This window comes from Dryobates pubescens, chromosome 33 (genome assembly GCF_014839835.1).
Source record: "Dryobates pubescens isolate bDryPub1 chromosome 33, bDryPub1.pri, whole genome shotgun sequence".
NCBI classification, from domain to species: domain Eukaryota; kingdom Metazoa; phylum Chordata; class Aves; order Piciformes; family Picidae; genus Dryobates; species Dryobates pubescens.
Genome location: NC_071644.1, coordinates 275797 through 292309, shown reverse-complemented (window position 1 = coordinate 292309; position 16513 = coordinate 275797). Strand labels below are relative to the sequence as shown.

Genomic DNA, 16513 nt, shown 5'->3' with positions numbered 1-16513 from the left:
CTTGTCCCTGAGGGCCAGCAGTCCTCCCGGTCCCATCTCTCCTTCAGCTTGGGAGCTGGAGGGGAAGGCATCCAGCAGTGACAGCCTCCCTCTCCTCCCCGTGTCCAGAGGACACAGGGCCAGATCCTCATTCAGCCACACACATCAGAGCCCTTTGGTGGCTGTTCTCAGTCAGCCCTGGCAGGCTGCAGACCCCCACATGGGCTGAGGGAGCAGCAGTTTGAGTTGCTGCTCCCTCACCGTTTCCCAGCCAAAGGCAACAGCCAAGCTGGAGCCACAGAGGGGAAGCAGCCAGAGCCATCACCAAGAGGCTAAGATTTGGTCCCAAAGTTTAGGCAAGAGTGTCTGAGCAGAGAGTCCTGCTCCTGGAACCCCTGGGTGTGCTGCAAAGGTGCTCTCTGGGAGCTGCATTTCTGCCAAAGGCTCACCTGCATGCTGTGCCAGCAGGGAAGGGGACCTCTGCCTCCTGGTTTGCCATTATTCATTGGTCACTAAAGAAAAAGCTTCCTGGGATGTTCTGTGGTGCTGGAGGTCTCCATGGCTGGGGGCTGGCTGCCTGGCTGGGTTTGTGGCAGCTCCCAGAGAGCAGCACTGTGCTCCATAGCCATGGCTCTGCTACTGATGGTCCACACTGACTCTGGGTGTGTACAGCTCACAGTCAGCTCTGGATCTGAGCTCAGCTTCCCAGTGTTTCTGACTGGGAGGTGGTGGCAGGCACAGCCTGAGGAATAAGTCCTCTCTGCCACTGGAGGCTGGCCCTGATGCCAGGGCCATGGCCCTACAGCCTTGGTGGCTCAGGACCCCAACATCCCTTCCCAGAGCAGAGCAAGTAAGAGAGGGGTGGGTAAAGCCCACTGCCCTCACCTGCTTGAGCCTCCCTGCCCACCTCTGCATCCACCCCCAGGGCTGGGTGCTAGGCATGCCCCAGCTCTCAGCCTCACAGCCTGTGGGCTCCTTCCCTTCCCACAGAAGCAGAGCAGGGGCTGAGGAGCTCCTCACTGCTCTGCCTGCAGTGACCTTACTGCAGTGGGGCTCTGCTTGTCCTGCACAGCAGCTGCATACAAACCAGGGGAGCTGTGCTGATTGTCTCAGCTGATAAACTGCTGGGACAGATCCTGTTCACTGCTGCTCCTTCTGCTCTTGAGGCAGTTGCTGTTGGCTGAGATGCCAACGTGCCTGGCTGGGGGCTGGTAGGCTTCAAGGAGGGAAGAGCCTCATGCCTGAGGCTGGCTGTGGATGGCAGGGGGTGAGGGAACCAAAGTCCTTCAGAGACTTGAAACTGGAGGGGAAAAGCAAGTGGGGCAGAAGGGCTGAGAGAGAGAGCAGAGGGGTTTCATCTTGGGGTGGCTGTGGCAGAAGATGCCATGGGACTAGAAACTGGAATTTTAAAGGCAGCAGTCCCCAGGACCCCATCAGCAGCTGTGGCAATTCTTCCTCAAACCCATTCCTGCCCTGGAAAGCACTGCAGCATCCATGCCCAGCCACAGCTGTGCCTCTAAGGAGAAGTCAGACAGATGCATGAGGCACAGATGAAAGGGGCAAGTGTCTTGTGCCATGCAGGGCTGTGGCATGTCTAATGCCAGCCTGGATGGTATCCTTGAAGGTGTCCAGAGAAGGGCAAGGAGGCTGGGGAGGGGTCTGGAGCACAGCCCTGTGAGGAGAGGCTGAGAGAGCTGGGGCTGCTTAGCCTGCAGAAGAGGAGGCTCAGGGGAGAACTCATTGCTCTCTATAACTACCTGAAAGGTGGTTGTAGCCAGGAGGGGGTTGGTCTCTTCTCTCTAGCAACCAGCACCAGAACAAGAGGACACAGTCTCAAGCTGTGCCAGGGGAAGTTTAGGCTGGAGGTGAGGAGAAAGTTCTTCACCAAGAGAGTCATTAGCCAGTGGGATGTGCTGCCCAGGGAGGTGGTGGACTCACCTTCCCTGGAGGTGTTCAAGAGGGGATTGGATGTGGCACATGGTGCCATGGTCTAGTCATGAGGTCTGTGGTGCCAGGTTGGACTTGGTGATCTTTGAGGTCTCTTCCAACCTTGGTGAGACTGTGATTCTGTGAGACTGTGATATGAAGTTCTTACTGTGGTCCTGACCCTGGCATTTCTGACATGATGGGAAGTGCTCCTCACACCCTTGTGACAAACACCAGGACACTGGAAGAAGACAAAAGGAGTGGGGTAAGTGCAGAGACCCCAGCACCACCCTCCTGCCCAAACAAAGGCATCCAAGGCTATGGCTGAGAGCAGAGGGACCAAGAGGCAGAGAAGTTCCAGTTCCAGAAGTTCTGGAGTCTCTATTACAGGAAGGATCCAATACAGGCTGGGCAGGGACTGGCTGCAGAGCAGCCCTGGAGAAAAGGCCTTGGGGGTGCTGGGGGAGGAGAAGCTCAGCAGGAGCCAGCAGGGAGCACTTGCAGCCCAGAGAGCCAAGCAGAGCCTGGGCTGCAGCAAGAGAAGTGTGGCCAGCAGGGCCAGGGAGGGGATTCTGCCCCTCTGCTCCACTCTGCTGAGACCTCCCCTGCAGCTCTGGGGCCAGTTCTGGAGCCTCTGTGACAGGAAGGATCTGGAGGTGCTGGAAGGTGTCCAGAGAAGGGCCAGGAGGAGGAGCAGAGGGCTGGAGCTGCTCTGCTGTGAGCACAGCCTGAGAGAGTTGGGGTTGTGCAGGCTGGAGAGGAGAAGGCTCCCAGGAGACCTCCTTGTGGCCTTCCAGGATCTGCAGGGGGCTGCAAGCAAGCTGGGGAGGGACTTTTGAGGGTGTGAGGGAGGGATAGGACTGGGGGGGATGGAGCAAAACTAGAAGTGGGGAGATTGAGATTGGCTGTGAGGAAGAAGTTGTTGCCCAGGAGGGTGGTGAGAGCCTGGCACAGGCTGCCCAGGGAGGTGGTGGAAGCCTCCTGCCTGGAGGTGTTTGCAGCCAGGCTGGAGGTGGCTGTGAGCAACCTGCTGTGGTGTGAGGTGTCCCTGCCCATGGCAGGGGGTTGGAGCTGGCTGAGCCTTGGGGTCCCTTCCAGGCCTGACACTTCTGTGGTTCTATGATTCTCAGCTCCCCAGGCTCCTCCACCACCTCACGCCACCCTCCCAGCTCCGTGACACAGCCTTCCTTCTCCTCTGAAGGACTGGGAACAGATCTGGCCATGATCTGCTTTTTCTGAGCTGTCTTCCATCACCCTGGCAGGCCCTTAGAAAAATGAGGGCTGGAGAGGAGGGGGAGAGCCCTCCCCTGTTCAAACATCTTTAGCTTTGACAAATAAGGCGTCTGGCTGTGAGCGGCGGAAGGAAATTAATTTGGAATCACATTTTAAACACTGCCACAGAGGCACAGGAGCTTCTCTCTCATTTGTCCTTTTTTTTTTTTCCCCTTTCCCCCAAGCAAAAAAAAAAAAAAAAAGGCAAAAAGAATTTCCCTGATATTTATAGAAAGATTATTAGGGCCACAAGGAGTGATTTATATCAGCTCATCCCTGCCACCGAGAATGAAAAATTGCAGTGGCGACAGCCACTGGAGCCCTGCTTTTGTCCCCCTGACAATTAAAACGGCTAATTTCCAGCCCTGACAGAGCTGCTGGGGCTATAAATCACCCCAGAAAGGCTCTTTGCACCCTGAGAAAGGAACTCTGCCCCAATCAAGCACGAGAAGCTTGGCTCGAGGATTTGCATCCCCTTGCCGCCCCGCGTACGCGCCGCCGCCGCTGGGCGCCCGCCCAGGCTCCCCGCGCTGGGCTCTCCGGATCCCCACGCTGGCAGCTGGAGAGATGGGACAAGGAAGGCAGGAGGGATGGCAGAGAAAGGCCAGTGACAACTCTATGCTTCAGTGCTGCCACAAGTCCTGGAGAGCTTCACCAGAGCACTGCTGGTTGAGCAGCATGGGTCTGAGTCCATCCACATGTAGAAGGGTCAACTTCTGCCCGTGTCCATCCCAGCTGGGGAGGCAGCTTGGACCACGCTGCCCTCAGTGCTTGCCTGGGGGCAGGAGCAACCCCACCAGAAAGGGGCAGGAGCTGTCCCACAGCTTTGCCCTCAGGGAAGACACAAACACATAGTCACAGAATGGCTCAGGCTGGAAGGGACCTCAGAGACCACCTACCTACTCCAACCTCCCCACCATGCCCAGGGACACCTCTCAACTAGACTCAGATGCTCAAGGCCTCAACCAGCCTGGCCTTCAGCACCCCCAGGGAGGAGGCAGCCACAACCTCCCTGGGCAGCTGGAGTCTCACCACCCTCACACTGAAGAACTTCCTCCTCAGCTCCAGTCTAACCCTGCTCTGCCTCAAACCATTCCCCCTTGTCCCATCTCCAGACACCCCCAGCAAAAGTCCCTCTGCATCCTTCCTGAGGACACACAGCACTGCGGCCAGGACTTCAGCCTCCGGGCTTTGGGGTGGTGAGCCCCTGGGGCAGAGCCTGTGGTGTAGGATCACAGGAGGGGGGCATGGGGAAGGGGTGTTTGGACCTTCTGAACCAAACCTCCAACTGCCAGCTCCTTGCAGCAGTGGGGCTGGGACCCCAGTGCCCCCTCTCACCTGGCCCTACCTTACAGCTGCTTCCTAACACGGGAGGAAACAACCCTGCCCGAGTTATCAAACCACCCCAGGACGCCTTTCCAACCAGCAGAGGCAGCCCGGGGGAGCTCCGGGTGGAAGCATCTCTCCTGCCCGTCCTTCCCGCCCGGCGCGGCTGGGGACCCAGCGTCCCCGCGGCTGCTGGATCCCTTCCCGCCTGGCTCCGGACGTCCTGACCTTGCCTCGAGTCTCCCGAAGACAAAAGCTCCACTTGACATTTCCACGAAACTCAAACACCAGCCCTGCACTCGTGTTTGTGCTGCTCCCCCCCCCGCCGCCCAGCAAGAAGCGCAGAGCAAACAAAGCTGCGCGGAGGCCTCTCCCGGGGAGCCCCAGCTCTGTACACACAGCCCCTGCTCGGCTGCTGCTGGTCACCCCTCTTCCTTATCACAGTTTGTACAGTCGGCAGCTTGAAGCCTGCCCAGCAGCACGGAGCCCCCCGGGAAGGTTCCCTGCACCCCCGGCCGGCCGGGCTCCGCAGCAGCCCTGGGGCGGGCGGTGGGTGGACGCCGTAACCTTGCTTGGCGCTTTGCTTCCCTATTTCTCTGCTTCCAGCCCCCCTGCCAGAGGGAAGTGAGCAGTGGGCACTGTGGAGAGGCTGAGCTGTGCTTTGCTGGAGTGCACCAGCAGAGAACTCAGAGCTGCTGCAGGCATCGGGCCGGGATCTCTGTGCCATACATTCCATGGTAAGGGAAAGATGGAGCCAGGGCAGCCCCTGTCCCAGCGCCAGCCCCTGTTGCAAAGCCAGTCCCTGCCCCGGAGCCTTGCCCTGTGCACCAGCACCCGTAACGGACAGGCTCACAGCAGCCCCCAGGAGCTTGCCAGTGGCACCAGTGACACACCTCAGAGGCACGAAGCGGGGCAGTGAAGACCTAGGCAGCCTTCGGTGCTCACAGAGGCTGCCTGTCCAAACGTCAGCGGCCAGGCTGCCGTCCTCAGCCCTGCCCCTGGCGGCCACCCCTGCCGGTGCCCCCGGCCGGCACCGCTGGCAGCGGCGGGACTCACCCATGCAGGAATCCCTCTGCTCCTCGTAGCCGGCGCTGCAGACGCACTTCCCGATGGGCACCAGCCACTCCCCCTCGGCGCTGCAGTACATCTTGGGGGTGTCCCTCTCCTCGGAGTGCCCCACGCACTCCCCCCGCACCTCCACCAGGGAGGAGGAGTCCGCCCCGGTGACGGCCTCGGCGAAGGAGGCCAGGTTGCGCACCATGGCCGGGCACTTCTTGTAGTAGACGCGCAGGGAGACGATGGCGATGCAGGCGCCGATGTCCTGGAAGGCCAGGTAGAAGCCCCGCTTGCTGAGCGGCCCCACCCCCCGCACCTCCGTGTTCAGCTTCAGCCGCCGCACCCCCAGGTCCACGCCGGTGAAGCTCTCGTCGGCCGCGATGGTGTCGATCTTCAGGAACTGGCTCTCCCGGGTGCTGCTGCCCAGGTCGCGGTCAGACTCCATGTAGTAGAGGTTGAAGGTCTCCTTGCAGGTGCCCAGCACCCCTGGCATGCTGTTGCAGTCCCGCAGCGTGAACTTGATCTCCGCGTACACCCTGCGGGCGCCGTCCCGCTGCACCCAGCTGGTCCGCAGCCAGTTGTTCTGGTTGGGGCTCATCACGTTGCAGACCTGGTAGGTGTGGATGGGGCTGAAGAACTCATCCATCTCGTTGATGGAGTCCCACTGCAGGGCACAGAGACTGCAGGTCAGCCCAGGTGTGCCCAGGGCACGCAGGAGTCTTTGCCACCCCCCGACCTGTGGTGAACCTGGGCTGGAACAGCCTCACAGTCAATGCAGGCTGGGGGAGCAGGGGATGGAAAGCAGCCCTGAGGAGAAGGACTTGGGGGTGCTGGGGGGGAGAAGCTGGCCAGGAGCAGGCAGGGTGAGATGCAGCACAGGAGGCCAAGGGCAGTCTGGGCTGCATCCAGAGCAGTGTGGCCAGAGCTGGAGAGAGAGGATCCTGCCCCTCTGCTCTGCTCTCTCAGACCTCACCTGCAGGCCTGGGGCCAGCTCTGGAGCCCCAACACAGGAAGGACCTGGAGCTGGTGGAGAGGGTCCAGAGGAAGCCACCAAAATGCTCAGGGGTTTGGAGCAGCTCTGCTGTGGGGCCAGGCTGAGGGAGCTGGGGGTGTTCAGCCTGGAGAAGAGAAGGCTCCAGGGAGACCTCGGAGCAACCTTCCAGGACCTGAAGGGGCTGCAAGAAGGCTGCAGAGGGACTGCTGGCAAAGGCCTGCAGGGCCAGCCCCAGGGCCAATGGCTTCAAAGCAGAGCAGAGCAGATTGAGATTGGCTGTGAGGAACAAGTTCTGCCCCAGGAGGCTGCTGGAACCCTGCAGCAGGTTGCCCAGGGAGGTGGTTGGAGCTATTGCAGGGGAGGCTGGAGAGGGCTGTGGGCAGCCTGCTGCAGGGGAGGATGTCCCTGCTGAGAGCAGGGGCTGGAGTGGCTGAGCTGGGGAGCTCCCTCCCAGCCCAGAGCACTCTGTGATTCTTTGAACTCCCTCTGCTCCTAGAGCTGGGCAAGAGATCACTGCAGCCACAAGGGACAATGAGAATGAGCAGACCTCACCCAGCACCCATCTGGGTAACCACTCTCACTGCCCACCCTGGAGCAGAGCAGGGTGAAGCACAGCCCTGACTGCAGACAGCAGTGCTTTGTGAGTCTGGTATCAGAGACTGGTGGCAGTGGGCCCCTGGGAGGCTCCAGCCCAAGTCTCTTTCCTTGTGCTCAATCTGCCATTCACAGCAGCAGCAGGAAGCTACCTGCATGGTGCTCACCTGCCTGCACAGCTCCCTGCCCAGCTCCCTACCCCTGCCCCCATGCACACTTCGGTGCTGGGAGGGGTGGAAGTCGTTGCTGAAATTAATGGAGCACAAATGAAGGCAGCAGCTGCTTCCTGCCTGCTCCCTGCTGAGCTCCACGGGACGGGAAGCCAGGCAGAGCAGCCTGGGAGAGCACTCAGCAGGTGCCCAGCAGGGCTGAGCCACTCTGGGGCTCAGGGCTCCCCAGGAGTGTCCAGCAAGGGAAACATCAGGTTGTTGTGGGCACCAAAATGCCCTGGCCTCCAGATGGGGTGGTGGCTTCAGGTCTCCAGGCATGCCATTGCCCCCCAAATCTGGCAGAGAGAGTGCTGATGGCTGCCTGTCCCTGTGGCACTGCCAGAGCTGGCAGCATCCTCACTGCTGGCAGCGCAGGGACTGAAATGTCCATTCTCCACCAGCACTGGCTGGCATCAAGCACAGGCAGAACTGGGCAGGGTGGCATTTACAGCATCACTCTGTCAGACCTGGGGTTTTGTGCCCAGCCTCTGGACTGTCAGCTCTTCCCCACAGACCAGCCCAGAACACCACCCCAGAGGCACTGGCCCACAGCTCTGCCATCAGTGGCAGTGCATGGAGGAGAGCCAAGGCCACCTGCACTGCTGCCTCAGATGCCACAGGTACAGCTGCCCACTGTGCCACCAGGCAGCACAGCTCACGAGCTCTGCCAGGCCCTGCTGCACATTTGGGATGCAGGGACCAGAGGCAGTGGTTCCAAGCTGCCCCAGGGGAGGCTCAGGCTGGAACCAGGAAAGGTTTCTGCCCTGGCAGGGATCTCAGCCCTGGAATGGTCTGCCCAGGGCAGTGCTGCAGTGCCCAGCCCTGGGGGGGTTCCAGCAGCTGTGGGCCTGGGGCTTAGGGCCATGGCTTGGTGCTGAGCCTGCAAGGCTGGGTGCAGGGCTGGGCTGGGTGAGCCTGGAGGCCTGTTCTGGGTGAGCCAGCTCTGTTCTGTGAGTCTGTGGTTCTGTGACTCACTTCAGGCATCCCCAGCCCCTGAAGGGTTTTCCTCTTTCACCTCCATGACACGCTCCTGCAGCAGGGGAGTCTGATGCTGGGCACCACTGCTTCCAGAGCCGCCAGCTCCTGGCACTGCCTGCTCTTGGCTGACAGTTTGAAGTGGCTTTTATTAAAGGGAGCTCAGCCTGGCCCCTGTCACCACGATAAGATCCCCCAGTGAGACAGAGATGAGGACATCATCATTAAGGTGGTGAGCTGGGGCTGGGGGGGCCCTGCCTGCTCTGTATGCAGGGGCTGGGCTCACAGCTGAAATGAAAGTCAACACCAGCCAGCAAAAAATGTGCCAGATTATGCAAGGCAGAAGATGCAAACCCCAGATACCAGGCAGCTGAGCAAGGTCTTAGAAGCCTCCCAGGGCCTGTGTGCTGCAGGAGAGTGGGGAGAAGAAGGAGGAAGGTGGGAGGCAAAGATGGAAGGAGATAGCACAGTGCCCCTGGGGCCCCAGCTTGGCCACCTGCCCTGCACTGCCTGGGGATGGAGCTCAAGGATGAGGTGGCTTGAAGCTGGGAGAGGGAAGACTGAGACTGGAGAAATTCCCTAGGCTGGGGAGGCACTGGCACAGGTCGTCCAGGGGGGCTGTGGATGACCCCTCCCTGGAGGTGTCCCAGGCCAGGTTGGATGAGGCCCTGAGTGGAGGTGTCCCTGCCCATGGCAGGGTGGCTGGAACTGGATGATCTTTAAGGTCCCTTCCAACCTAAACCATTCCATGGTCCTATGAGGTCTCCCTAGCCCTGGGGCAGCTTCCAGGAGGGCTGCCAGGTCTGCCAGCACCTTCCTTCCTCCCGAGGGCAAGCACTGAGCACCTCCCCAGGAGCCAGCAGGTCCTGGCCACCCCTGTCACTGAGAGAGAGGAAAAGGAGAAGAGCTGTTATTGCAGCTATAAATCATCAGATGGGAGGCATTAATGGAGATAATCCCCACGGAATCAGTCAGCACTGTGCCTAAGGAGGGATTTGTCAGGCAGTTAACTACCCTGAGCTGCGCTGCAGGTGATTAACTCCTGCTAGTGACCAGCGCCTGGGGAATTAGCAGCGACCCAGCACGGACTGAGCAAGCCCTGGGAGCTGAGCTCTTATCTCAGTTACCAACCTAAATCTTTGGTTTCCAGTGTTCCTGTCCTACTCATCTCTTCCTCCAAAGGAAATGAGTCTCACTGCAGCCTGCCCTGTAACTTTCTGGTGCAAGAGGTTCTGCAGTTCCAGGCAGAGGTTCTGCCCTGGAAGAGAAACTCAAGAAATAGCACAGACCCCAAAGTGATGGAGGACACAAGACATGGCTTGGGCAGTGGGGAGACCATCAAATATCTTCTGATGCTCCAAGGAGAAAGATATGACCCTGTTGGGGGTTGAAATGGCAAGCAGAGAGCCCAGCTTGGACTGGGGAGAGGGCTTTTGTGGTGTGGGCTTGGGCAAAGGGCCACCCTCTCTGCAACAGCTGGCACAGCAGATGGGCTTCATCCAAGCCACAAAGTGGTTGCTGGTTGCAGGAGCAGAGCCAGGCAGAGTCAAGAGACCTTCTGCATAGGCTTTGCTCTGCAGACAGCCCAGTCCCAAGACACTTAGAGCAGCACTGACCACCAGCATGAGATCCCTGTCCCTGAGCTGCTGGGGGGTGAATGTCTCAGGCTGCCCAAGCAGCTCTGGTGCCTTTCTGACAGCTTCCTCTCTCAGCTTCTGCACAAGGGAAGTGTTCTTAGCTGTTGGTGCCCAGGCCTCAGGAGGTTTCCCCTAACCAGTCTGGGGACATGCAAGCCACCCCTGAAGGTCTTGCCTGGGGCTCCCACAAGCAAAGCCAATGTGGAGCATGGAAGGCGCTGGGGCAGCTGAGCCCAGCCTGGGCGGCAGGGGGGATGCTGGGGGGGGGATACTGTGTGGAGGGGATGATGGGGGGGGGGGGGATGCTGGGGGAGGGGATGCTGGTGGAGGGGATGCTGTGTGGAGGGGATGATGGGGGGGGGATGCTGGGGGAGGGGATGCTGTGGGGGGGATGCTGTGGGGAGGGGATGATGGGGGGGGATGCTCGGGGAGGGGATGCTGGGGGAGGGGATGCTGGATGGGGGAATGCTGTGGGGAGGATGCTGTGGGGGATGCTGGGGGGGGGGATGCTGTGTGGAGGGGATGATGGGGGGGATGCTCGGGGAGGGGATGCTATGGAGGGGATGCTGGGGGAGGGGATGCTGTGTGAAGGGGATGCTGCAGGGGGGGATGCTGCAAGGGGGGATGCTGCAAGGGGGATGCTGGGGGGGGGAGGATGCTGGGGGGGGATGCTGGGAGGGGGATGCTGTGTGGAGGGGATGCTGCAGGGGCGATAATGGGGGGATGCTGTGGGGGGGACGCTCTGTGGGGGGGGTACTGTGGGGGGGGATGGTGTGGGGCCTGAGCACAGAGGTGCTGGTGAGAGGCAGAGAGGGGGTCCTGGGCAGCATGGGGAGGCCTTTCCCCATCACTGGAGGTGCTGCCATTGTGATTGCCTTCTGTGAGGCTGCTCAGCCCCCGTGCCTGAGCAGAGTCATTTCCTGCCTGGCTTGGGGAATCAGAGGAGACGATACAATAATTATTAATAATATGTTGACTTATCTCATCAGCCTTTTAATTAGTCAGTAGGAAAGCAATTTGCAGAGGGGCTGATCAGGTTCCCTCTGATCCAGCAGGTCATGTGCCAGGCAAGGAGAGGGGAGAGAAGGGCACTGGGGCACTGGGGCGTTTTGCTGGGGAGAGCTGGGTGAGCAGAGGTGTGGAGGGGGCAGGGGAGGGGGCAGGGGAGGGGGCAGGGGATGGGGCAGGGGCAGGGGCAGGCTCTCCACGGCAGCGACAGGAGTTTAATGTTCAGAGCAGAGAGAATTGTTGTGGGGCTGCAGCGAGCTGCAAAGCTCCTGGGAGCCCTTTGAAGTTCTAATTGAGAGGAGCCGCAGGCTGCGGGACAGGGCTGCTCCGGGTGACCCTTCCGCTTCCTGCACGTGTCTCCGGGGTGGAGGTGAGGGGGGGATGCAATTAAACCCCTGCGCGGCAATTACAGCCAATTACCCCTCAGTTAATTGTCTGGCAAGAGGAAATGTCAAAACAGGCAGCGATTGCCTCCCTGACGGCTTGACACTGCCCAGGGCTGCTGGTGCTGCTGACCCCCCCTGCGCCCGCTGCTCCCAGCCCCCTGCGCCCGCTGCTCCCAGCCCCCTGCGCCCGCTGCTCCCGGCCCCCTGCGCCCGCTGCTCCCGGCCCCCTGCTCCGCTGCTCCCGGCCCCCTGCGCCCGCTGCTCCCGGCCCCCTGCTCCGCTGCTCCCGGCCCCCTGCTCCACTTCTCCCGCCCCCCTGCGCCCCTGCTCCCAGCCCCCTGCGCCCGCTGCTCCCGGCCCCCTGCTCCGCTGCTCCCGGCCCCCTGCGCCCGCTGCTCCCGGCCCCCTGCTCCGCTGCTCCCGGCCCCCTGCGCCCCTGCTCCCAGCCCCCTGCGCCCCTGCTCCCGGCCCCCTGCGCCCGCTGCTCCCGGCCCCCTGCTCCGCTGCTCCCGGCCCCCTGCTCCACTTCTCCCGCCCCCCTGCGCCCCTGCTCCCAGCCCCCTGCGCCCGCTGCTCCCGGCCCCCTGCTCCGCTGCTCCCGGCCCCCTGCGCCCGCTGCTCCCGGCCCCCTGCTCCGCTGCTCCCGGCCCCCTGCGCCCGCTGCTCCCGGCCCCCTGCTCTGCTGCTCCCGGCCCCCTGCGCCCGCTGCTCCCGGCCCCCTGCGCCCGCTGCTCCCGGCCCCCTGCGCCCGCTGCTCCCGGCCCCCTGCTCCCGCTGCTCCCGGCCCCCTGCGCCCGCTGCTCCCGGCCCCCTGCGCCCGCTGCTCCCGGCCCCCTGCGCCGCTGCTCCCGGCCCCCTGCTCCACTTCTCCCGCCCCCCTGCGCCCCTGCTCCCGGCCCCCTGCTCCGCTGCTCCCGGCCCCCTGCTCCACTTCTCCCGCCCCCCTGCGCCCGCTGCTCCCGGCCCCCTGCGCCCGCTGCTCCCGGCCCCCTGCGCCCGCTGCTCCCGGCCCCCTGCTCCGCTGCTCCCGGCCCCCTGCGCCCGCTGCTCCCGGCCCCCTGCTCCGCTGCTCCCGGCCCCCTGCGCCCGCTGCTCCCGGCCCCCTGCGCCCGCTGCTCCCAGCCCCCTGCTCCGCTGCTCCCGGCCCCCTGCTCCGCTGCTCCCGGCCCCCTGCTCCGCTGCTCCCAGCCCCCTGCTCCGCTGCTCCCGGCCCCCTGCGCCCGCTGCTCCCGGCCCCCTGCTCCGCTTCTCCCGCCCCCCTGCGCCCCTGCTCCCAGCCCCCTGCGCCGCTGCTCCCGGCCCCCTGCGCCCGCTGCTCCCGGCCCCCTGCGCCCGCTGCTCCCGGCCCCCTGCTCCGCTTCTCCCGCCCCCCTGCGCCCCTGCTCCCAGCCCCCTGCGCCGCTGCTCCCGGCCCCCTGCGCCCGCTGCTCCTCTGCTCCTCTGCTGCTGCTCTCAGCAAACCAAGGGAGGAGAAAACCCTTCCTGTGAGGCTCACCCTGCCCCCGGTGTGATGAAAACGTCAGGACTTTGCCGGTGGTACCCTTCCAGCTTTGCAGTGCCGACTGCTTCGGATCATTGCCCTGGCTGTGGGGGCAGCTCTGGGATCTCTTTCCTCTGGCACCCCCAGGAGCCCCAGAGAGCTGGACAGGTGCTGGAAAGCAAACTGTAGGGCACCAGGGACTAAGCTAGAGGGCACAAGACCCCTTCTGAAGCTGCTCAGGCAGGGGACTGTGGCTCTGTTCTGTTCGGTGCCGTGCAAAGACCCATCCAGAGCTCCTCAGGGGGCCGCAGTGTCAGCTGGGTTGGGAAAGACCTCTCCGATCATCCTCCCACGTCTGCTGGCCTGGGGCTCACACAGGGCAGGGCAGCGGAGACATGGGCTAAACACAAAGGGATGTGGCCTCAGCTGGGGAGCCCCAGTCAGCAGGAGGATGCTGTGAAGGGTCCATGGAGGGAGCAGGGACACTGCAGGTAAATGCTGTACCCAGCACATGCTGCAGCTGGGCTAAGGCAGGCCAGGCAGCAGCAGGCCAGGCAGCAGCAGGCCAGGCAGCAGCAGGACAGCCTGAGGGGCAGCACTGCCATATTTTTCCAGCAGGAGGATCTCAGTCACTGGATCACAGAATGGTTGTGGCTGGAAGGGACCTCTGGACATTACTAAGTCCAGCCCCCTGCCAGAGCAGGGTCACCCAGGGCAGGGCACACAGAGCACATCCAGGGGGGCTGGAATGGCTCCAGAGATGGAGACTCCACCACCTCTCTGGGCAGCTGCTCCAGGGCTCCAGCACCTTCAGTTACAGAAGTTCCTTCTCATGTTCAGTCTGTGCCCCCTGCCCCTTGTGCTGTCCCTGGGCACCCCTGAGCCAAGCCTGGCCCCATCCTCCTGCCACCCACCCTTGAAGTATTGATCAGCATTGATCAGATACCCCTCAGGCTGCTCTTCTCCAGGCTGAACAGCTCCAATCCTCTCAGTCCTTCCTCACCACAGAGCTGTTCCAGTGCCCTCAGCATCTTTGTAGCCCTTTGCTGTACCCTCTCCAGAGAGTCCCTGTCCTTAAACCAGGGACTCCAGAACTGAACCGAGGGCCCAGATGTGGCCTCAGCAGGGCAGAGCAGGAGGAGGATCTCCCTTGACCTGCTGGCCACACTATTCTTGATGCACCCCAGGAGTTATGGAAGTGGCAGCAAAAATAAAGGACCTCAAATACAATCTAGCTTCACAGCACATCATCTGCACACCACAACAGCAACTGGGCTCTGCCCAGCCCCAGGCAAGCCACAGGGCAGGCACAATCCCAGGGACACCAGCAGCACTGCTGAGGTGATGACCACCAAACCCAGACTGTTTCCAGGAGCAGAGATCACACCAGGCTTGGAGCAATGTGGCCCCAAGCTACCAAGCCTGAGTCCTTCATCCTCCCTCCCACCTGAATCTGAACCCTACTGAGGGGCTGCCCAGGAGGCATCTGCTTGGTGCCATGACTTGGCACCAAGAGCAAGTACAGTTCTTCAGCAGCTCCTCTGAGTCCCCAGCACCCTGTCCTACTGCCTTTCCACTGATGGCAACTGAAGCCAAGTGCAAATTTACTACTCAGAAGGCACCTGGAGCTGAAGGACCAGCAGGAGGTTAAAGGATGCAACAGCCCATGGAGGAGGAATCACAGTGCAGAGAAGTGTTCAGAGGAGCTATCAAAGCATCCAGCTGGAAAGGATATGGAAAGCTGTTCCTGCAAGAATGTCACAGCAGAGCCCAGGCAGCCCTCTGAAGGTGTCCATGAAGGTGCCCAGGGCAGTTCTCACACAGCTCTGTGGCCATCCTCTTGCTAACAGGGCCACAAGTCAGGGTAGGTAGCCCATGACTCACCTAGGTCTTGCAGGGGGACACATCAGAGCTGGGCCTTTGGGGTTTGGCACCCAGTGTTGGCTGGGTTTGCCTAAACATCACTGCTGAGGTGAAGGCTTCAGCCATGCAGCAGGGGTCAGGGGCTGCAAGAGAGCAGCCCAGTGGTGACTGCCCCAAGAGCCAGCCCAGGCACCCTGAGGTCCTCTCATTACCCCTGAGAGTCCTCCTGGGCTGGGGGCCAGGACTCAGCCCTGGATTTGCAGATGCACAGTGCAGGATGCTGCACCTCAGGTGGTCATGGGTGTGATGAGAGGCACCTGGAGGCACAGCCCCTGCTCTGCTCAGGGACTGCAAGGCCCTGCCCAGTCATGCCCATGTGTCCCCAGGACAGCCAGCTCAGCTGCACTTCTCTTCATCAGTGTCCTGGGTGAGGGCACAGGTTGCTGATGACACCAAACTGGGAGCAGAGGCTGGCACCCCTCAGGCTGTGCTGCCATCCAGGGTGACCTGGGCAGGCTGCAAGGTGGGCAAAGGGGAACCTCATTAGGTTCAAGAGTAAGTGTGGAGTCTTGGACCTGGGGAGGAACAAACCCCTGCAGCAGGACAGGTGAGGGGGGGCTGCTGGACAGCAGCTCCATGGAGAAGGAGCTGGGAGTCCTGGTGGACAGTAAGTTCTCTGGGGGACAGCAATGTGCCCTTGTGGCCAAGAAGTCCAGGGGTCTCCTGGCACTCAAAGGAGTCTGACCAGCAAGTCAAGGGAGGTTCTCCTCCCCCTCTGCTCTGCCCTGGTGAGATCACCTCTGCAGTATTGTGTCCAGTTCTGGGCTCCCCAGTTTCAGAGGGACAGGGAAATACTGGAGTGAGTCTAAGGGAGGCTATGAGGGTACTGAAGGGACTGGAACCTGGGTGAGGAGGAGAGGCTGAGAGCCCTGGGGCTGCTTGGGCTGCAGAGGAGCAGCCTGAGAGGAGATCTGGGCAATGGTTACAAATATCTGAGGGGTGGGGGGCAAGAAGGGGCCAGGCTGGGCCAGGCTCTGCTCAGTGGTGCCCTGGGACAGGACAGAGGGCAATGAGCACAGACTGGAACCCAGCAGGTTCCAGAGGAGAGGAGAAAATTCTCTGGTGTGAGGCTGCTGGAGCCTGGAGCAGGCTGCCCAGGGAGGTTGTGGAATCTCCTGCTCTGGAGACTTTCCAGAGTCTCCTGGATGAGTTCCTGGGTGCCCTGCCCTGGGTGCCCTGCCCTGGGTGCCCTGCTCTGGCAGGAGGGTTGGACTGGATGATCTCCAGAGGTCCCTTCCAACCCCTCCCATGCTGTGATTTGGTGATTCTATGATAAGAGCTGAGGACCCCAAGGATGCCCTGTCCCTGGGGCAGGTGACCATCCAGCTCTGTACCTGGGTGGGTGGTTTGCCTGCAGCTTCCATCCCCTACCATTCTGTGATTCCTCATGCAGGCAATGGCAGAAGAAGGACCCCTGGCTGGAAACCCAAACCAGGCAAGCCCCCAGAGCAAGAGGTTTTTAACAGCAACCTGTCCCCAGCACGGCTGCAGGGCTGGAGGGCTGAGCAGCAGCAGCAGTGCTGTGGCCAGGGCTGAGCTGCTGTGAGGCTGCAGGGAGCTGGTAGCTCCGGAGCTGTGCTCCCTGCTCCCCCCTGACCTTCTACCTCTGCATCTAGCACCGTGCCAGGGTAGCCAGCACTGCCACAGCTGTCTGCTAAGATGAGAGCTGAGCTCAGGAGTTGGTGTGTTTCCATGTGGGCTAATGTCTGAGGGGGAGCTGAGCACTGCTGCTGCTGTGAATTGAGAGT

At 61.7% G+C, this 16513-nt stretch overlaps 1 protein-coding gene across 1 annotated transcript in view; it reads right to left on the bottom strand.

Annotated features, from left to right (window-relative positions):
• EPHA8 (EPH receptor A8) overlaps window positions 1–16513 on the bottom strand; it is a 65426-nt gene that overhangs the window by 30401 nt on the left and 18512 nt on the right. The window contains exon 3 of the mRNA XM_054175806.1: window positions 5560–6223. Within this exon, the coding sequence (XP_054031781.1) occupies window positions 5560–6223 (664 nt within the window). The remainder of the gene's footprint in view (window positions 1–5559; window positions 6224–16513) is intronic.